Source organism: Bactrocera dorsalis, unplaced genomic scaffold (genome assembly GCF_023373825.1).
Source record: "Bactrocera dorsalis isolate Fly_Bdor unplaced genomic scaffold, ASM2337382v1 BdCtg170, whole genome shotgun sequence".
Classification (NCBI taxonomy): domain Eukaryota; kingdom Metazoa; phylum Arthropoda; class Insecta; order Diptera; family Tephritidae; genus Bactrocera; species Bactrocera dorsalis.
The window spans coordinates 1-20,860 of NW_026038221.1; the positions used below are offsets into that span (position 1 = coordinate 1).

Here is a 20,860-nt window from a genome sequence, read left to right on the forward strand (position 1 = left end):
CTAACGTTGTGTAATTGACTGTGTCAAAGGCTTTTGACAAGTCCAACGCTACGAAGATCTTCCTCTCGCAGGGCGGGTTCTGGTTGAAGTCATGAACTATCTTTGTATTTATGACGCTAAGTGCTGTGATGGTACTGTGCACTTTTCGTAAATCATACTGGTGGTTTGCTACTTCACTACTGGGGAGAGGAGACTTATAGGACGATAGGACTCCCCTTTATTGGCAGGTTTCAGTAGTGGAACTACTCTTCCGATTTTCCACATATCGTGTATGTGAAGAGTGGTCAGCGACTTGATGAGACAGTTTACGCCCGCCGAGCCTAGATGATTTAGCATCAGCATGTTAATTCTATCAGAACCAATGAATTTGGATGATATGCAGATTGCACGAGGCTAAGGTCGTGTAATACGTTGGCAGTTTGGGGCACGTAACTCATGGTTCACTCCCGGGGTGTCTTAAGGCCTGAGCAGGTCTTCAGATAGCTCCATCCATTGCATGTATTACACATACCCGAAGTGGAATTTGGATGGAGCCTTTTGGCGCATACGCAGCAGAAGAATTTTTCCGCGCCCGGGTTGGACTCAATGCCAGCACGAGTCAGGACGATACAAAACAACCCTGCTGCAAAGCATACTAAGACTTACCGATCTAAACGGGGTTCGATCTCCGAAATAATAGCCCTTAGCCGGATAAAAATCCGGGTCAATTCCAGCAACGTTGAACCGGCTGTTATGGGAATCATATTCAGTTTGTCTTGACAAAAAGTCGTCAAGGAATTTGGCATGGCTTATTGACCAAGGCAACGCTGTAATATCCGAAAAATTGCCCAGATCGGAGCATTCAAACATATATGTTGCTGCCACTCAAATCTAAATCTAGATAAAGATCTCGATAAAAGAGCTTAATTCGACTTACAGCTTCGATGCAGCGGTAACGGCTCCATCCCGGTTTCGTGACGGAAATGGTACTACTTGTCTAGTGTAATCGGATCCCAAAACTGTAAACAAGTTTTTCTCAAAATGCTGTTTTCAGAGTCCGTGGGAAAACTGCTCCGAAACGGCTTGACCGATTGGCTTGAAATTTCCATAAGATCTTCTTTGATATACGTAGTTCTCAGGTAATTATCGAAGTAAAAATATTTTTCAGAATAATTTCGATTTTTTATATCACGAAGTTAAAATTTTTCACGAAAAAACTGCTTTTTGGAATTTGGATTTGAGATAATTTTTCTCAGCACCATACTCATATTTTCAACGTGTGCGTAGCAGGCGTCGGTCGAGGGTTTGTTCTGGCAGGAACCTACGATACTTTTGTCCTAGAGTAGAACGCCGGTGATCTACTGAACTATTTGCTTTTAGCAAAGTGCATTTACCACAATCGTAGGGGTTCTTATTGGACTCTGTCCAGTAGGCATTAATACGGTAAGTCTAAAAATCTGTCAGACGCCTGTGGTCAAAGTACTATGAAGAAGGCTGAGATGGAAACATCCAGGCACTGTTTCCTCCATTGACCAGCTTACCGACCGACATACTTCAGGGTATTAGATTATTGTGTATCAGACTATTAAGAAGGACTATTATCTAACCTCAAATTTATCGAAATCACCCAATTGAGAGATTTTTGTCTAGTGAAATATTTAAATAGTTTAAAACGCAGTGGTTTTGTTGTTTTTTTTTACTATAATAATATGATTTTTATTTACCACTTATTTTGGGTGTATGAAGAGAAAAACTGCAGTTATTTGCGGTAATTATAATATATTCAGCAATCTTAATAAATATTATTTTTCGTCAAATCATTAATATAACTAATTCCAAACATTTATATATATATATAAGTATATGTATCTTAATCTTTGCAACTGCTATGTATAAATTTTGTCATTGTTCGACGATTTCCAACACAGTCATCCCTCAAAATATGTCCAAAATATAAAACAAAAACAACAAATGTTCTGAAGTTAGTCGGAGTTATAGGCCGGTTAATTTGTGTCCCATCTGTTTGTGTAGCAAATAACGCGCGTTGTGTGTGCGCTTTGCTTTTTAGTCGCCGCCAGCACTGCCAGCACAGTTGTTATTCTTGTTTACCGTGCGGCGTTTGCGCCTTCATCACTGCGGACCTTGATTTTGCGCCATTTGCGGGTAACCAGGACCGACCGGCGATGGGCCCATCTGGCCCATTTGCTGCATCGGCGAGTGCATCATCGGATTTGGACTGGAACCCACCACTTGGCCGACCGGTGGTCCAATATTCTAGCGAAGGAAAGATACAAAGAAATTAGAACAAGTTAAACATATAATATTTCGAACTTGCAGCTAGACACTCACCTGATTTGGCGGCGGCACATCGTTTGGCAGCTGCAGATTGGTTAGCAAATCCAAAACTGCTGGAAAGAGCGAGCACTGGCCATGCTGAACGCTGAATTCGGTGAAGCGACGCAACAATGTGCTGGCGGCATTCATGGCCGGTGACTGCACCTGTTCTCGCCGCTCAACCAACTGTGTAATATTCGAAGTTAGATCGTAAACCATTGGCAGCAGCAACGTGGGGCTATCCTTCCACTCTTTGCCCTTGTATGGTATGCGTGTGATTTGCAACTGGAAGCCAAACAAATCAACAACCATGCAATTACGATATGAATTTGAAACAAACACAACAATACTTACGAAAAAGAGAATCTTTAACTTGCAGATATAGATGCCCGGCGTACCGATTGGTATGATTGCCGCCGACGGTGGCACGCGCATGCAGAATTGCAAGGCCCACTTCAGTTGATCGCCCATTACCTCGGGCTTGAGGTCGAGGCGCATGATTTGCACAAAGTCCTTGAGCACTTGGCCCGGACAGCTCAGCACGCGACAGAAGGCAGTCATAGCGTTCGGCCGATATGGTGGTGCCACCACACGCAAATCGAAGAACTGTTCCAGCACTAACAAGTCATCGGCGCTCAGCTGGAATGGTTGCTTGCCGTCCGGTGTGGGTGGTGTCGGCAAATGCTGCGCCTTCAAATGCAACGACTCCATATGCATTTGATTAAGCATCACCTGGAATTGCAGGCCGTCCACCTTGAAGAGCACCATGCCGGGCTCATTGGAATTGAGTGGCGTAATCGATTCGTCACCTTGTATGTGCCGTTGCAGCATGCGACGCATGAATACACAACCCAAAAAGCGTTCCAATGGACTTATCTCCGGACCAGTGATATCTTTGTTGGGATGCGGACTGGGTCGACAGAGCGTCTCCAATGCTTCATGCGTGAGTACCGTGGGCACCGCGCCGGCCCACGAACGATTCGAGGGCACACGTGACATAGCCGAAGAGGTGCCCGTGTTGCCGCCAGAGCTGCCGCTTGGTTTATGCTCCGGACTCTGACCCGGACGTGGTGACGGCCGCGGCATGCTTGGCGAACCGGGCCAATTTGTGTTAGCCGGTGACATGGCGGTAAACGGCGAGTCCTGGTGGCCCTGCATATACAATGTATTCGGACCGGGGCTATGGGCCATATGTGGGCTTGGTTGTGGATTTAGTGGCGATGATGGCATAAGACCGCCGGGTGAAGGATGTGGCATGTGGTGTGCGGGTGGCGAGGTTAAATTGAAATTCGGATGATTTGGATTGTTGCCACCGCCAGTGTTGGCGGATGGATGTGGACTTGCTGGCGTGTGTGGGTTTGAGCTGGATGGTGGTGTATGTGGTGCGGGAAAACGCAAACCGCTGTCACGTGGTGACTGTGGACCACGCATGCCACCACTTGTAAAAGGTGATGAACCACCGGCGCCAGCGCCAGACACACTGCCCGGACCGCAGTAGTTGTCCTCCATACCTAAAGGAGAGGGTGGATTGTCATCTTCGCTTTGTGAACGACCACGGTAAACGGCATTTTCATCGACATGTTTCAAGAGGAAACCCTACAAATTTAAATACGCATTTTTAGAAATGTATCACACAATATACCGTTAATGTGGACTCACTTTCAACCCTTGTATTGGTGTAAACTCATCTATTAAATTGCGATCGAAGCGCGAGTATGCGCCATCGCGAATCGATACTAAGCGGCCATTGCGCATGCGTATCTCCAGGCAGTAAATAGCTTGATATGTCAAACGTATGAGACACGGCGACTGCGGTAGTATGCAGAACGACAAGATAGGTACTTGCGGTCGCTGTGTATATGAAATTAAATATATATATATATATTATATGTATGTATACGTAATCGTAAAAGAATACGTACTGGTATGCCCAGGAGTGGTATGATGGGCAGCTTGGAAATCGAACTAAGCGGAGTGTATGTTTCATGCAGGATTTGCACGATTTGCGTAAGATTATGCTGACGATTCAAGTGCGAGGTTAACTGGTCGCGCATCATAGAATGTGCGTTCACAGCCGAAATGCCGCCAACGTATATCAGACGGAAACCATTCGTTTGTGCGCACCAAGAAATGTTGCAAGTGACTTCCTTCTTAGGTCCATAGCCCAGCAGAACATTCATGTAATTGTACGACTTTACGCTAACCATATCGGCGAGGTTCAGACGCTCTAGAAGGGAAAGTAAATAATTATTTTCATAAAAATTCACGAGTGAAATTCTTGTAACATAAAAGGTATGAACAGTATGTTGTTTTGGATCTAACAGTTTGTATGACAAATGTGTTGTTGTTGTAGCGGCAGAATTATGCCGAGCTAGCAGTCCTTGGCCGGATAAAAATCCGGGTCCGTTCCGGTTACGTAGATCCGACTGTCGTGGTAACAGTAGCTATATGCTATAGTGGTCCGATCTGGACAGTCCTAAGGATACTAAGGATTAGCTAAGTTGTCGTCGACGTCATCTAACGGAAGGTCCAAGAAACATGCTGTTTCAACGGGATCGGACCAGAGGGAGAGGGGTGTCAGATGAGTGGGGTTGGTGGGGCATGCAAAGAGTTGGCCAGTGTCATGCGGAGACTCATTGCACGCAGGACATGTATTGAATATGTCGGGGTCTATTCTGGATAAGTAGAAGTTTAATCTGCTACAGTATCCAGAACGAAGTTGCGCAAGGGTCACTCTCATTTCTCGCTTCAACTCGAGTTCTTCGTCTGCAATAGTTGGTGGTTTGACTCCGAGTACGTCATTCACTGTAAGGGAGTCGTTGAAGTTGTTGATGGCTCCACTGTGAATGGTGGTCAGTACTTATTGGAAGTTTGCTGGGCATATTGTCTGATATCGATTTCTGCGAAAGCATATCAGCAGGAACTGGTTGGAGAAGAGTACATTATGCTCCTTAACTGGGAATATACGGTCCACACTATACAGATATTCTATAGGAGACATCAAGAGGCGTCCTGTCGTAGTCCGGAGTGCAGTATTCTGACAAGTCTGAAGCTTCCTCGTCTGCGTTCCAATGCACCCAGGCGACCATATTCCCCGATTCCCTTGTAAGTTGTCAACAACTTTTCTTTGTCTATTTCCCAGTTGCTGCCGGCTAGCGGCTTCTTAAGCAGGAAGGCACGTGTACAAAATTTCAGATCCATATCTCAAATACTAAGGGACTCCTACACATACATATATACAAAAGAACAGACAGTATAATTACTTACTATTTTTCACATGCTCGGCAAAATTAAAAACCAACGTATAAAGGTAGACAATCTTCGACCAGTCGCGCAATAAATCGTCAACGGTCTTCACGAAATCATGATTTGCCTGTTCGTACGTCAAATAAACTGTGCGGCGATTGCCTTGCTCCTTTTGATGGGTGCTCTGTAGGGGTGTGCTGTAAAATACAAACTCGACACCCCAATTGCGCATTTGGTTGGATTTGTTCATTTGCGAACGTATGGATATCGAGAGCAAGCGCTTTAATAGATCATTCATGATCGGTTTCTCCAGAACTGGCAATGACGAACTGGTGGGATTCTGTAGTAAAAAAGAAAAAATTATAGTAACTAAGTACAGATTTCGAGTATACAATGATGTGCTCAAAAATACCTTTTGATCTTGTGGCTGCTGACCCGGCATGGGGAGCGCAAGTATCTTCAGCACCAGCGACGCGGCATTCGCCTCTACTTGCAGGCCGCTATGTGGTATTTCGCGACGCGATAACTCCTGCGCTAAATTCAAGAACGGTATCTTTTCATCGCACATGGCAATGACATGCGCCAATTCGGGTATAAAGTAAGCTGGATAAATGGTTTTTTGTTGCTTGGCAGGCGGGCCGATTTCGCTGTTCGCCTTGCGCTTATGTGGTGGCAATTCTATGCGTGGACGATGGAAATGGACAAAGCCAATAATATAAAATAAATATATGGACGTAAAAGCGGAAATTAATAAATACCATCGACATCGGTGCCTGGTCCGTGTGTGGCCACGAAGGTGTCGAATTCTATTAGACGCAATAATTTTGTATAAACCTTAGGCACCTCCGCGCTAACAGTGGGTGGATGTGGCGGTGGATTGGAGCTGGAAACCAAACGTGTATTTTGTGCTTCCTCAGTTGTCACGTCCGCCTCAGTGGTCTGATATGCGACAAAGCCCAAATGAAAAGTGTATTCCATTTCGTTCGGCGTGTTGGATTTCTCCTTTAATTCCACGACCTATACGCAAACAAAAATATAGTGTAATTTGGTTGTTGTTTGGGTATAAATTTACAGTCACTTGCAATTATAACATTAGGATGCCGATGCAGTTTAACATAAATTTTATGTCGGCCTGGTTGCATGAGCGGATTATCGGGCAGCGAAAGAAAAGGTAATGTTTCTGTGGTCGCTGCCGGTAAATGTTGCAAGGTTTTTTCGCAACGACGATGAGTTATCCAAAATCTGCAAAATAGAATAGCATATATGAATATATAAAAAAAATATATATATAGGTGAATCATATGTATATTTAAATCGAATCATTTCGACGAAAACGTGTGTGAATGAAAATTTTTACCTCAACTCAGACATGATCTGCTGTAATTTACTTCGATCGCCATTCAAGCAAGCTTGCATTTCCGGCATGATGGGGCAGTCTAAATGCTTTGGCACGTGACATCTTAGCATGCCGGTGTGTGTGTCTATAGTTATATGCACTTGTTCAGCACGCAAACATGGCGTCAGCACTGGCACGGTCAATATAGCGGGTGTTCCTTGTAAATTGACTGCCAAAATACAAAATTATTATAAATATATTTTTTTTTATAAATATTGCACAATTTTATGCAATTACACTCACAGTCGACATCTTTCAAAAATGACTGGAACTCCAATTTTAGATCATTGAGTCGTGAAACGGAACGTATATACACCGTATACACAATTAAACGCTCCATGGAAAGATGATCGGAACGTACTGCACGATCAGCCACCTCTGCCGACTCCTTTGCACCCAGTGAGGGTACGTGTACAACAGCAAGTGGTCGTCCGATTTCATTAGGATCCGATTGTACGGTTAAACGATAGCCCAACTCAGATTTCGAATCCTTACTGGTAAGTTCTCGCCAATAGGATACTGTTATTTTTACGCCAGGTACGTACTCCTCTACATTAATATTGTCATCTAAACGTTCATAACTTAGCCGCAGTGTTTGTGTGTAAAGGACTTCTAATTGCAGCGATTGACAAAAATAGTGCAGACAATTGTAAACCTCGCTAAGTGCATTTGGATTTTCTACCAAGCGTGCTTGAATAAGTTGATGAATATAATTTACTTGTAACTGGTGCACCAAAGCTTTGCCATCTAAGAAATAATTGAATAAGACAATATATGTATATCTGAATGATAAAAAATTATGAAAAATTCGTTATACCGCCAGTTTCTTTGTCCTCAACAAGTATGTCGATATCCAAAAGTCGCCATGGTACATTGTTGCCATCTCCCATGACAGTTAGCGAAACATTAAATTCGTGCTTTACTTCAAAAGTCACACGTCCATTTTTGATCTAATACAAAACGTTTTTGTACATATAAAAAAGTTGCTTTCAGTTTTTTATTGGTATTTACCTTAAATTCTCTCATTTGCGGTAGCAACTTGCCGGTAACTAACCGATGTTGTATTACTTGATTTAGTCTTAAAAGCGTTTGTTTCTTTTCAGCTGGAGTTATGGGATCTGGTGGCACAATGCGTTCGCGTATGCATGTGGGAAGGCGGTTATATGTACCTGTAGTAAGTACCTCAACAGCTGCAGGGATATGAAAATTTGGCAGACGGGCACGTATTAGTGTCTCACGAGACATGCGGGCCAACATATCTGCAGTTTCAATAAAAAGCATATTTTGTTTGTCCAGGAAGCTCATGATATTCTGTCAATATGAAAAGAGGTACAATATATCCATATATAAATACAAAATTTGAATTAAAACGAATTATTTATACTCACGGCCGATTTATCGACTTTAGAAACTGAATTCGCCCATTTGACCAAAGAAATAAGACGTATAAATAGCTGCCGCGTTCGTGCGGAAAAATTGTAAATTTCGATTTTTCGCTCCATGTCCGTTTTTCGCGGAAGCCTACAAACCACAAAAATTAATGTATTTGGATATCAATATATATGTAAAAGAAGACGAAAATAAGTAAATATAACTCATAATAAAATTTACTTACAGTTCAGCAAGTACAGTGAGATCATGATAAGTTCTTTGTATAATAAAATCAATTAGTACTGCAAGTGAAATTGTGTTCATACGTGGACCTCCCTCCTGACCGGAGGGTAGATAACCAGCCATCGGACCTTGAAATTTTCCCTCCAAGGGCTGGGGCGCCGGTGCCATATTGTAGTTAAAACAATGTGCACAATTTTAGAATTGGCACTTTTTTATTACACTATTCGCTTAAGAAATATTTGTATTTGTGAACTCAAATAAATTATAGTGTATGTGTTATGTAGTACGCATCATTAACTTTCCAAATGAATGATTTGGTTTCCTTTTGTCGGTACTTTACTAAAAAAAATAAGTATATATAAACATTCAATGCACTCAATATTCAAGAGAAATTCAATACAGATTTGTTGTTATATTTTTAGTTTATGTTTCACTGTTCTGATTAATTATGTGCATTTTATTATTATCACTTCCTAACTAATAATTTTTTTACAATATAATCACAGAAAATAATTGAAAATATTTTCACAAGACGCGACGAAAAATTAATACGAGGCACGCTGAAATGTCATTTTACTACCTGTCAAAAAATGCACTTATTGTTGCCGGACTATTTAATTATAATACACGTACGAGTTAGATGGTGTTCAGAAACGCCAACTTTACTGGCAGCAACTCGTACGTTTGGGCAGGGGAGAGCACCGATAACAGGGCCTACTTTTGTGCAAATTACCGCCTCTGCGACTTGGAGCCTGAAACTATAGAACAGCTCTGTAGATGCAGGATAAAAGCTATTGGGTACGTGTTTCCAAATAGGATCACATCGCTTCAATAGCACCAAGAAATATATTGAAGTTTATGAATAGAATGTAGCGGTTTAATCCTCATTTATTTATCTTACTCAAATATGCATAAGCTTCATTTCACATCGCATAAGAACTTGCCAATTTACACATCTGTCAAATAAAAGCATTTAATTAAAAGCGCTTTTTAGATTCAACTTTACCCGCAAAATTTTGTTAAACTACAACAAACTCTATTTTGCAATATTGGCAACACTGTTTCTACCAGCTGGATTTGTTACAAAATTTTTGGTTTGTCATTTGCGACACAAATTAGGAAATACTATCTTTTCAATTTTGTTGTTTTGAGTTCACTGTAGTCATTTTGATTTACTAATTGTGCATAATTAGTAATTTAGTAATTGAAAAGTGAACTCTGACCTCACATTGTTGCAGCAATGGGTTTTTTTAGTTACGTTTTTGGACCCAAATTATATCAGGAGTATGGCTTGGATAAGGTAAATTTATCTATACATGCAGAAATCTATCTGCAGTTTTCTAAAACACGTAAACGTAATCTGATTTTTAGAAACTTTACGAACCTGGTGGCTTGGAGCGGTTCGGTGATCAAATAATATCCACGGTAAGTTTTTTCAGCAGTATATTAATGCGTTAACAACTTCAGGCATAGATATATTTTACACAATTTAACTAGTGGCTATAAATGATGTTTACATTTATGTATATATTAACGATTTTTTCAATTACAGCTTTCTTTAATGTGGAATATTAGTTATTACACTTCACCGTTTATAGTGACTTTCTTGTATAAAAGAGGCTATTTGGTGGCAGATTCAATTTCGTCGTTCGCCAAATTCACTACTAGTATTGGTATTATTGTTGTTATAACACTGTGTATCCGTGGTTTCGGACGTACACAGTCCAAATCATATGTAAAAATGATTAGGGCAATTGAAATGTCCAAGCTATCTTCCGATGAAGAAACAAAGCGTGCACTCCGAAAGTTTGATTTCGATTTCAGTTCATGGCAGGTAGACTTCGATGCACGTAGTGTGCAAGGGTGAGAGCACTGTGATTGAAATTTAGAAACAAACTAACTCTAATATTCATTGCAGAGATGACAAGAAAAGACAATTGATATCGGCCAGTAGCCGCGACACCCGTCAATTGAGATTTGCCAATTTACCTTGCAAACTTGCAGCTTATTTTGCCATTCACACTTTTGGAATTAGAATGATTTATCCTGGATACATAAAAATATTACAAAATTATTTAAGTAGGTATTATTTTATAAAAAAAGCAGGCTTCATAAACATTTATTTTCTCTATTTGCAGATAGTTTTTTGATAGAAGGACGAGCAAAATTGGTTGAGGAGCACAATGCTGTGAGATACAAAGTAAAAACCGTTGATTACAATGAGATCGATAGTATTTTTGTAGACAACCGTCAAAACAGCCTAAATGGCAATACCCTTGTAATTTGTTCCGAAGGTTTGTTTTTTATTTTTTTAAATTTCGTATAAAAGTTTAAAGCTCATTGCTAATAATACTCTTGATTCTTTTACTTAAAATATTAAAGGAAATGCCGCTTACTATGAAATCGGTATAATGAGTACACCACTATCGCTAAAATATTCTGTATTAGGATGGAATCATCCTGGTTTTGCCGGTAGCACTGGTGCACCGTATCCCGAACAAGACAAAAACGGCATTGATGCTGTTGTGCAATTAGCAATTCATCGGCTTGGCTTCGCTGTTGAAGACATCATTTTGTATGGTTGGAGTATTGGTGGTGTGAGCGCATTGTGGGCATCAAATTTATATCCCGACGTCAAAGGAGTGGTATGCATTATATAATAATATAGTCATTTTGTGAAATACATGTCCATGTTTATGTAGATTTTGGACGCAACATTCGATGATATATTGTATCTGGCTCAATCGCGAATGCCTGAGAGCCTATCGGGTATCGTCAGACTTGCTATACGAGAATATTGCAATTTAAATAATGTGGAATCTATACAAAATTATAACGGACCAATATCTCTTATACGTCGCACTGAGGACGAAATTATTTCAGAGTATGTTGATTTTTGCTGATACCATTTAGTTGCAGTTTACTATTCAAATTAATTACTTTTTCGAATTATATAGGGATAATCGAATTGAAACAAATCGTGGCAACTACTTAGTTCTAACTCTTCTAAAGTATCGTTATCCCTTAATATTTAAAACGAGTCAGTTAACACGGATGAAGAAACTCCTATCACGACCTGTGGATCCGAAGAACTTTTCATGTAATGTATTCTATTAATAAGTTGATTTTTCGACTACTTTTTTTGTTCTCAAAATCTATTTCTATGTCAATATTATGCCATCATGCAAATTTTAGTAACCAATGACGATCTCTGCATGTCACGGCTCATAACGTATGCTTCCGATCAAGGTAAATCATTTCCAATGCGAATTGGTGAGGATTACACAGAGGAAACGCGCGACCAAATGGCCGATTTCCTAGTGAGTATTCGGAAATATTATTATTTTATAGATTTATAATTTCTTGTTATATTTTGTTGCAGCTGAGGAAGCATTTCCGTGACTACAAATCTACACATTGCACCCCATTACCCAAAGATTACTTCGGCATTCCTTGGGACATTCCCATTGAAAACGGTTTTGTTTTTACTTAATTTACTTTAAGAATTTGCCATGAAAGACGATGAGCAAAATCATTAATTGTACACAAAGCCGAAAAGTACTAAATACCATTACCATTGCTAGTCGGTGGACATGTTTTGGTTTTGTATACGATAAGTATGAAGGCATTTAGTTTTTACTTTATCAATATTATTTCTAATAAACATGTTTTTTTTTTGGAGCGCTGTCATAATGAAATTTTAATGAAAATGACAGTGTATACATATATACATACATATATAAAATAAATAATGTAAAAAATGAAACCGAATTAAATGACAAAAACAAAAAAATTAAAAACGTTAAAATTTGTTTCAAAACAGTTAAAGCGATATTCTATTTTCATCCGTTTTCTTTCTTTTGTAATCTGCTTTCTTACCAAACTCAATATGAATACTAGAAACATATACAAGTGGTTAGTTCTATTATCGGCAGTTTCATTAGCCAGCTGCTTTTGGAGTAATCGTGTTATAGAAGAATTTATAAATAGTTTTTCAAACGTTGCAGAGGTATTTACACCTACAGCAAGTCCTTACTGTGTGACTTATATTTTTGCTCAACATCCAGGACGATGAATGTGATCAACCCGATTCGTGTGATGAGATGCAAGTAATGTTACATCTCGCTTGCATTCATGTGACAAGTCCTGAACGAATATTACTCTTATTGACCTGGGACTCATTGTCTAAGTCTTGTGGTAAAACATCTAATGTGGTGCAACACATTAACGAAACTCTAACAGATTGTGTACCACTGCCAACAACGAATTTGTATATGCGTTTATATCGGGCTTTAATATTCTTCTATGGACAAATGTGTGGCGCAGCTGAAACCAAGTCGAAACGTTGGTAAACCAACATGGTCTCCATCTATGAAATTACATTAAATAAAAACTCTATACAATTATTATATTTGATATGCAGATTTAGAAAAGTATCACAGCTGCGTAACGGAACTTCGCGACGATCTAATTGATTGCGAGGGTCCTGCTGATTGGTTTGAGAAGCGCAGTAAAACGTATGTTTGCAGGTGATGATGCAATCTTAGTGCAATAGAAAAAATACACACGCATAGGTACACTGTAATGCACTGGAAGACTAGGTTAGTTAAAACATATTATTTAATATGAATCCGAAGACTTTCACATTTGCGGGGGTTAACTTCCTAAATCAAGGAATATACTACAATATAAACTAGCAAAGATAAATAGTTGATTTATTGCAAAAATTATATTTTGGTTGGTGACACTTTTTAACTAAAATTATGCACTTGGTTGCTTTGTATAAAGAATAGTTTCTTCTTTTGTAACTGTTTTTATTGTTTTACAAAAAAGTAATATTTTGTAGACTATGAATAGTTACGTTGTCATATACATACATATAAAATATAAGAAATATTTTGTGGTGCAAAAACTTTTAGAAGTAATTGGGCTTTTTGTTTTTAATATTTTTTCTTAAATTCTAGATTTGCAATGTATTTAAAATTATGTTTTACAATCTTTTATTCTCTACGTTAAGATTTATATGCAGATGTTAAATGTACTCTTCAACTAGTCGAAACGTTCTTTCTCCATATGTTGGCCCGAATTTTTTGCAAGCCATTCTGAATACCTTGAGAATTAAAATTATAATTGAACATTTTTTATACGAAATCCTAAAACAGTAATTTTAGTCCGAAATATTTAACATTTTGTAGGCAATTCACCGAAATTATTAATTGCAATTATGTCAGAGCGGCAATGCTATGCGGTGTGAAGCCAGCGCGATTGCTCCGAAGTTTTGCGGCCGAAGTTATAAACAAAGCGCTTTTGGTAAGTTATGGTAGTTTTGTTTTAAATTCTTATAAAATAGTTTTATAAATATTAATATATGTTTTCTATTTCAATTATATCTTTGAATTACTATCATAGTCCAAGTGCCCGGTGTCATCTACGTTGCCACACGTGAGTAATCCGATGTCAGATGGTGGCAGTAGAAGCTTCCCACACATTTCCTTTGCTCAAGTTCATATATTTTTACTAGCTTTTATGTTACAATGTTTTATGCAATAACAAATATTATTACAGAAACAAAACAAAAAATTTACAAATTTCTTGTTTTCTTCTAAGAATTCTTTTTGGAACCGCCAAATCCAGAAAATCCCATAATAGCTGCCATATCATCAGATAAACCGCCACCCAAAAGATCGGTATCACTGGCTTTCCTTTTACGCTCTTTCCGTTTTTCTTTTCGATGCTCCTTGTAACGTTCTTCCTCCTCTTTAGCTTCCCGTAGGCGCCGTTCCAACTCATAATCTTTTTGTTTTTCTTCCATCTTTTTTTTATTCGCTTGAAATCGTTCTTTTACTTGATCGACAGTACTGCGCTCCACTTTCATGGACATGCCCAAATTACGTTGATGTTTTTTGCCATTGATATGATCAAGAAAATTAATTGAGTCTTTAACGACACAATCGCATACATTACAATAGTAGCCACCAGATTGTGAGGTAGGTGTGTTCTTGTTTATAACAACGCTTTTTCCGAGTTTACTGTCAAGATCGACTTTGTAGTCCCGCCGCTTTAGGTTCTCACGTTGTATGGGTTCTATAAGTTAAAAATATTTTTACTCCCATTTTATCAAGTAATGCAATTATTTAGTGTGAATTTGCGAGTTTACAGATATATATGTAATTATAATTATATATATAAAAAATATAACCTTCATCCTTTGGATTTGCCTTAGCCGTCTGGTTTTGTAACCTTTCCTGTGCCAGTCGTTGGTATTCTGTCTTATCCCATTTTCGACGATGATCATCCGGTCGCATAGACATTATAAACAATTTATTTAAAAAACTTCTTTTATTTACAAATATAATCCCACAAATTATCACAACTCAAGACAATTGTAAACAAGACTCAACAATTTCCTTTCTAATCATATTTACAATCCACAATGCAGTGTTATCGTGTCGACTTTTTCCGCTCTTTTTAAACAGATATGTTTAGTACGAAAATCAACTTCTACATCTCGTTTTTTAATTAATATAATGACATTTTAAAAATTAACTTATTATAAATTAGTTGAAATGAAAATAATTGTTGAAATGGCATAACATAACACTTAATGTTAAAATTAAGTTGGCCTTACAGTAAGATGGTAGTAGACTAATATTTATTATACTGGGGCAAATAAATGCAACCATGTTTAAGGTGTTTAATAATACGTTAGTAGCGCGTTAAATAGACTTGAAGAAATTGTTTAATGTTAGAGAAGAGCCCGAAAACACAGTAGTAAGGAGAGCTGCATAACAAACAAGCATTAATTACATATAAATAAGTGTTTATCTAATTGTTTTAATTCAATATTGGATATGTTTTCATTAGCTCAAAGCTTCTAGTGAATTATCGTTTAAAATTGTGTTAAATAGAACGCAATATAACATTATTGTGGCTACATTAGAAGTAAGCTATTAAAATGGGCTGTGCCGAAAGTAAGGATGGAGATGAACCCCAAATGAATCGTCCTAAATACCGGACATGTACAGATACGTTCTGGCTTGCTATATTTATACTATTTTGGCTATTTCTGGTGAGTAATTGAATAAAACGTTTCTCCTATTATTTGCGACACACCGGTCATAAAAGGGAAAGCGTTGAGAGACAGTTGAGTTTTAGCCAATTGAATTTTAATGTACACACTACAAACAAACATATTATCTATGAGCGTAGATGATGGCGTCACTGTTTTAGACTTTTTTAAATTTTTTTTACTGCATACTATTATTGCATTATTAAAGCTACTAGCAAAAAGTCTAATTATTAGTTACATATGTATGTTCTGTAAATAAGATATCCGCATACTCCATATTTATATGCAATACAATGCAGAAAGTATGTATGTATGTATGTAACTATGAGTAAATATTTACTCACAATTGTTAAGTGACGGCACCACCCACACTCGGGATTAAAAGGCGGTTTACTTTCTTATATGCTTACATGCATATGTATGTAGGTATGTTATGTTATGTTACCGTGGATACAAATTTTATGAGCTTGAATGTTTGTACGCCTGCACTTATGCCTTTAGTTTGTGATATCAAGATAACGTATCATAATATATGTATGTAAATAATTGTGCTATATATGTGTGCTATATATATCGAAGGATCACGAGAATACGACAAACAATTTCTTTGCTTTAAATCGTTTTTATGAAAAATTGCAATGCGTAGTACACGTATGATTAACCAATTATTGCTCCATTCGTACATGCATATGTACGTGCTTACTTACAACAATGCTAGCATAAATATATTATATTGGTGCTAATTGAATACAACTTTTTATTAATACATTTTCAGATTGTTATAGCGATATTTTCCTTCGTTTATGGCAATCCACTGCGAGTGATTAACGGTTATGACTCATTCGGAAATACTTGTGGAGTAAAACGCAATGAAAAATTCACGAATTTCCCACTTTCCGGCATGAACACAATAGATAAACCGCAACTATTTTATTTTGATTTTAAAAATCCGCGTCAATCTATTAAAATCTGTGTAAAAGAATGCCCCTCACGAAATATCACGGACGTACAGGAACTGTACAGATACTACATGGATACAAATACAAAGCTCTGCCGCTATGACTTCAATATGGATACAATTCTTAATACAAATAGTAAAAATATTGATGAATATTTCAATTATTTAGGCCCTTGTCCAAAACTTCCAATCTATGAGGAGTAAGTAAAATGTGAACTGATTGAACGTGAACAATTGACATGTTGATTTTTTAGATCGCCAGTTTTACATCGCTGTATGCCGAAAGGCAACAACGCTAAGGAATTATACAATTTGCTGAACTCATGGGATATCGCTCAACAATTTTTGGCAGACATATATTCCACCTGGCACATTGTTGCCATAATATGCGGTATTTCCTTATGTATGTATTCAAACAAATTTTATAATCAAATATACATATATTGGGATTATCCAAAATATCATTATAGTAATCTCCATTGCATTGGTTACACTCATGCACTGGATGTCGCGTATTATTTCATGGCTTATCTGTGTCTTGGTTATTGTGGCCAGTTTGGCTTTGACGGCTGCGCTGTGGTATGCATATTATAGCATACGAAATAAGTCACGCGTAAACGCTCAATTTTCAATGTTGGAAGAATTTATAAGGAATGAAGAAGCCGTTTACATACTCGCCATATTAGCCACCATCGCTTTGGTGAGTGAAATGCATATACCGTGTAGTTAATAATATAAAAGCCATTGAATGTATGTATTATCATTTTTATATATAAATGTACTTTCAGATAGTTCTTGTTGTTATTATTTACTTCCTTAAAAATAAGCTATCTGGTTTATCGGCGCTCTTTGAAGAGGCCGGCGTATGTATGATGAACTTACCGGGCTTATTAATTGCGCCGTTATTGGCGTTTGCGGCGTTAGCTTTGTTTTTGGCATTTTGGGTAGTGGTCGTGGTTTGCATTGCAACTGCAAGCGCACCTGGACAGAGCCCAATCGCGCCATTCGACAACACAGCAGCACATCAACAACCGTTTCCCACCGATATTGCTCCACCGAAGAACACCACAGATGCCAGTTTTAAGAGTAAGTTTTCGACATACAAATGCGCTGACAAAATATGTATATTTCGTTGTGTTAACAAACTAAAGTAATGTTGTGAAAATATGTATTAGCTCATTTTAAATTAGTTGCCATGTTTAATTGAACCGTAGCTATGTTTTGTGTTTCCGTTCTAATGTGGTTGATATTTTCCCTTATTTAAAACGTGCATTCCCTTGTCAATTGTGCTAAAAATGTAAGTTGTCCGGTTTTTTATAGAATTGATATTATTAAGTTTATACCCATTTGAAAAAAAAGTATTGCTGTCAAAATTACTACTAAATGGGTTCTCTAATATACGTGCACTTATCTTTTCAGCAATTTTACGCGTAGAATACACGGACGCAAAGGCAATAAAAAGCATGTTTTGGATTTATGTGATTGGTCTCATTTGGACGACGGAATTCATATTTGCTTGCCAGCAATTTTCACTTGCGGCGGCTGTTGCTTTCTGGTATTTCCAAAAGCCCACTTCCACTCCCACCACATACGCCATCGGAAAACTGCTTAAATACCATTTAGGCACCGTGGCCAAGGGTTCGTTTGTAATAACGATTTTCAAAATACCACGACTTATTCTTACCTATCTTTATGCCAAGTAAGTATGGATGTGTTATACTATAACAGTTAATATAATAGTTATTATAAAATAAATTGTCTACTAACACATTTTTGTATACAGATTTAAGAAGGCTGAAGACAAAGGTTCCGAATGCGCCTCTTGCTGCCTCAAATGCTGCATTTGTGGATTTTGGCTGCTCGAAAAATTCATACGCTTCTTGAATCACAACGCTTATACAGTTGTTGCTATCGAATCTATAAATTTCTGCCCAGCAGCAGGCATTGTAAGTATACATCTCGAGCGTTACTACACAACTAAATTGATATGAATCGTTCTTTCTAGGCATGGAATGCAATGGCAACCAATGCCCTTCAAGTGGCAACTATCAACAGTATTGGTGACTTCATACTCTTTCTGGGCAAAGTTCTTGTTGCAGCTCTTAGTGGCCTCATTGGCATATTCGTGCTAAAAGATCGTCCGGGACTAAATTTCTATATGGCTCCAGTGATCTTTATAATAATTTTCTCATTTTTCATAGCACACATAATATTGACACTTTTTGAGGTAAGTGAATAATTGTTGCCAAATTATGTAATAATTCATTAAATTATTTGCAGATGGTGGTAGACACACTATTTTTATGTGTTTGTGAGGATAAAACAATCAATGGGCGTGGTGGTCGTTGGGCGCAAAGTAATTTGGCCAAATTAGTTGGCGAAGAACCATTGCAACCTGGCGAAGAACCACCAATTCAAGTAGTAGAAATGATGCCCATAAATAAGGAGCCATTCAGCATGACAAGAATGCCTCGCACAGACGTCGTTGATGGTATTATGCAGTAGAAAATAGGTAGTATGAATGCAATCATCATTCATTGCGTCGGAAAGTAGCAATTCGACAGGACTAAATCACGCACAGGCCTTTATTGAATAACTGAGTGAAATTGAGTGAAGACATACCTTAATTTTGCAAAATAAACTCAATGAAGCGATTCAGTAAATATCAAAATATATTATAGTCTAAGGTATTTATTTCAGTGTATTCTCTCGAAAAAAATTACGATGGATGTAGTGTAAACGCTTTTCATTCACAAAGATAAATTACGATGCACATTTTATAAAGTTAATATTGTACATACATACATATGTTAAAAAGATCGTACAAACTACAATATTTTTTAATAATGTTCCATTTATTTACCATATCTAAATAACCTATTATAAAGAACAAAGATCAAATAAATTTTTTATTACAAATCATTTATTTTTTTCTTATTCGAAACTTTTGCTTTCTTTTTCGCTATTAGTTCAACTGCAGCTTTTAGTTGTTTTTCTTTGATTTTTTTCGTCAATGCTGACTTGGAAGACTTTTCTTTACTCGGGTCCACAACTACCTTTTTCTTGGCTTTTTCTGTTAAAAATAACGTCAATTAGTAAAAAATAAATAAATAAATGAAGAGCAGACAAAAAATCTATATTTACATATATATTCATATAACTCACCCGCCAGTAATTTTGCTGTCGTTATAGCGTCCTCATTTTCAAATAACTCTTCATACTCTAATCCTTCATATGCCTCCTTTGGCCTATTAACTTCTTGATGTACTTTCTGTTCTACACGGTTCACGTATCTCTCCTTAGCGGCTTTCTTTAACATTTGACGTTGACGCGATGGACTTATATAGTTTGGATTTTCCCAAATAGCATTGCCAGTAAATGAACCTTCAAATATTTTAACGGGATTCATAACAAATCTTGGGCCGATCTCAGCTAAACCACCATCTTCTGAGAGAATTTGAAAGTTTCTGAACCATATGCGATGATCCAGATATGTAAAAGTGTAGACATGATCTATAAAAGGTTGACTCTTTGGATGATGGTTAGGTACACCAAAAGTTTGTGTAAACAATTCTTTCAATAACTTCAAGTGTGGGACTTCGTCAAACTTAGTATCGAATGATAATAACGGTCTAGATCCGCGCAAACAGTTACCAGTCATTTTAAGTTCTGCCATTGTATGAATATTTTCAACAAGGAATTTAGCGGAAGGTCCTGTAGCTGCATTAGCCACCCACATATATAAATCACGTTTTCGGCGTCCTTCAAATAATATTGTTTTGTTGCAGTGCTTCATTTCGCACATTTCATTGATTACAGATAGCGTTTTTGAACGTTCCATTTTTGACTCAGGACGATGATGAGGCATTAGACTTTTTATATCTCGCAATAGATGGCGATCACGATGGTTAATACCTCTAGCAGCAAAGACTAGAACACGCTGCTTATTTATCCATTTTTCCTACAAAATAATATTGTATGTTCAGATGATGATTTCATGGTCTACTCAGTTTTCTTACTCTTTTAGGTACGACGTCGTCAGAAGTTCTCTGTGGTGGTAATGGAGGATTTTCATCCATAGGCACAATCTCAAGTTGAGGAACTTTTTTCTTATTTTGTATCTTCCGACCCATAATTTAATAAAATAAATAAACTTTGCTAAATATTCTCACACGTGTAGGGAGTTTTGAAAACAAATGATCTGGACAGTGAACACAAAAAATTATCGATAAGCTGCTATCGTACTACAATCCACAAAATATAG

At 37.7% G+C, this 20,860-nt stretch overlaps 5 protein-coding genes across 8 annotated transcripts; 3 read left to right on the forward strand and 2 right to left on the reverse strand.

Annotated features, from left to right (window-relative positions):
- Positions 1-1,738: 1,738 nt before the first annotated feature.
- LOC105224467 (mediator of RNA polymerase II transcription subunit 14) lies at positions 1,739-9,158 on the reverse strand. 4 transcript variants are annotated; one of them, XM_011202551.4, is made up of 16 exons: positions 9,063-9,158; positions 8,571-8,908; positions 8,344-8,476; positions 7,967-8,266; positions 7,773-7,905; positions 7,199-7,702; positions 6,917-7,124; positions 6,642-6,801; positions 6,318-6,576; positions 5,972-6,237; positions 5,581-5,899; positions 4,236-4,540; positions 3,973-4,164; positions 2,668-3,909; positions 2,329-2,598; positions 1,739-2,253 (listed from the first exon to the last, which is right to left on the reverse strand). In XM_011202551.4, the coding sequence occupies exons 2-16, from the start codon at positions 8,735-8,737 to the stop codon at positions 2,110-2,112; spliced, it is 4,602 nt and encodes a 1,533-aa protein (XP_011200853.2). In that variant the 5' UTR covers positions 8,738-8,908; positions 9,063-9,158; the 3' UTR covers positions 1,739-2,109. The 4 variants fall into 4 exon arrangements, with proteins under 4 accessions (XP_011200853.2, XP_049317904.1, XP_019845177.2 ...); XM_049461947.1 differs by having other exon boundaries at positions 8,571-8,903; positions 9,063-9,146; XM_019989618.3 differs by having other exon boundaries at positions 8,970-9,143.
- Positions 9,159-9,645: 487 nt separating this feature from the next.
- On the forward strand, positions 9,646-12,391 carry LOC105224470 (phosphatidylserine lipase ABHD16A). The gene is made up of 10 exons (XM_011202556.4): positions 9,646-9,869; positions 9,941-9,994; positions 10,122-10,432; positions 10,488-10,648; positions 10,708-10,863; positions 10,952-11,214; positions 11,272-11,453; positions 11,527-11,669; positions 11,765-11,889; positions 11,952-12,391. Exons 1-10 carry the CDS (start codon positions 9,810-9,812, stop codon positions 12,060-12,062), a joined length of 1,566 nt encoding a protein of 521 aa, XP_011200858.2. The 5' UTR covers positions 9,646-9,809; the 3' UTR covers positions 12,063-12,391.
- Positions 12,345-14,119, forward strand: LOC105224469 (uncharacterized). Its single transcript, XM_011202553.4, has 5 exons — positions 12,345-12,578; positions 12,637-12,913; positions 12,993-13,098; positions 13,765-13,879; positions 13,979-14,119. The coding sequence occupies exons 1-5, from the start codon at positions 12,345-12,347 to the stop codon at positions 14,117-14,119; spliced, it is 873 nt and encodes a 290-aa protein (XP_011200855.3).
- Positions 13,678-20,806, reverse strand: LOC105224471 (ribosome biogenesis protein BRX1 homolog). Its single transcript, XM_049461949.1, has 6 exons — positions 20,616-20,806; positions 19,762-20,557; positions 19,513-19,669; positions 18,281-18,315; positions 14,769-14,942; positions 13,678-14,653 (listed from the first exon to the last, which is right to left on the reverse strand). Exons 1-6 carry the CDS (start codon positions 20,727-20,729, stop codon positions 14,172-14,174), a joined length of 1,758 nt encoding a protein of 585 aa, XP_049317906.1. The 5' UTR covers positions 20,730-20,806; the 3' UTR covers positions 13,678-14,171.
- On the forward strand, positions 15,295-19,507 carry LOC105224472 (choline transporter-like 1). The gene is made up of 9 exons (XM_011202558.4): positions 15,295-15,638; positions 16,414-16,796; positions 16,851-16,999; positions 17,067-17,296; positions 17,385-17,682; positions 18,016-18,295; positions 18,380-18,542; positions 18,602-18,823; positions 18,877-19,507. Exons 1-9 carry the CDS (start codon positions 15,525-15,527, stop codon positions 19,099-19,101), a joined length of 2,064 nt encoding a protein of 687 aa, XP_011200860.2. The 5' UTR covers positions 15,295-15,524; the 3' UTR covers positions 19,102-19,507.
- Positions 20,807-20,860: the final 54 nt, after the last annotated feature.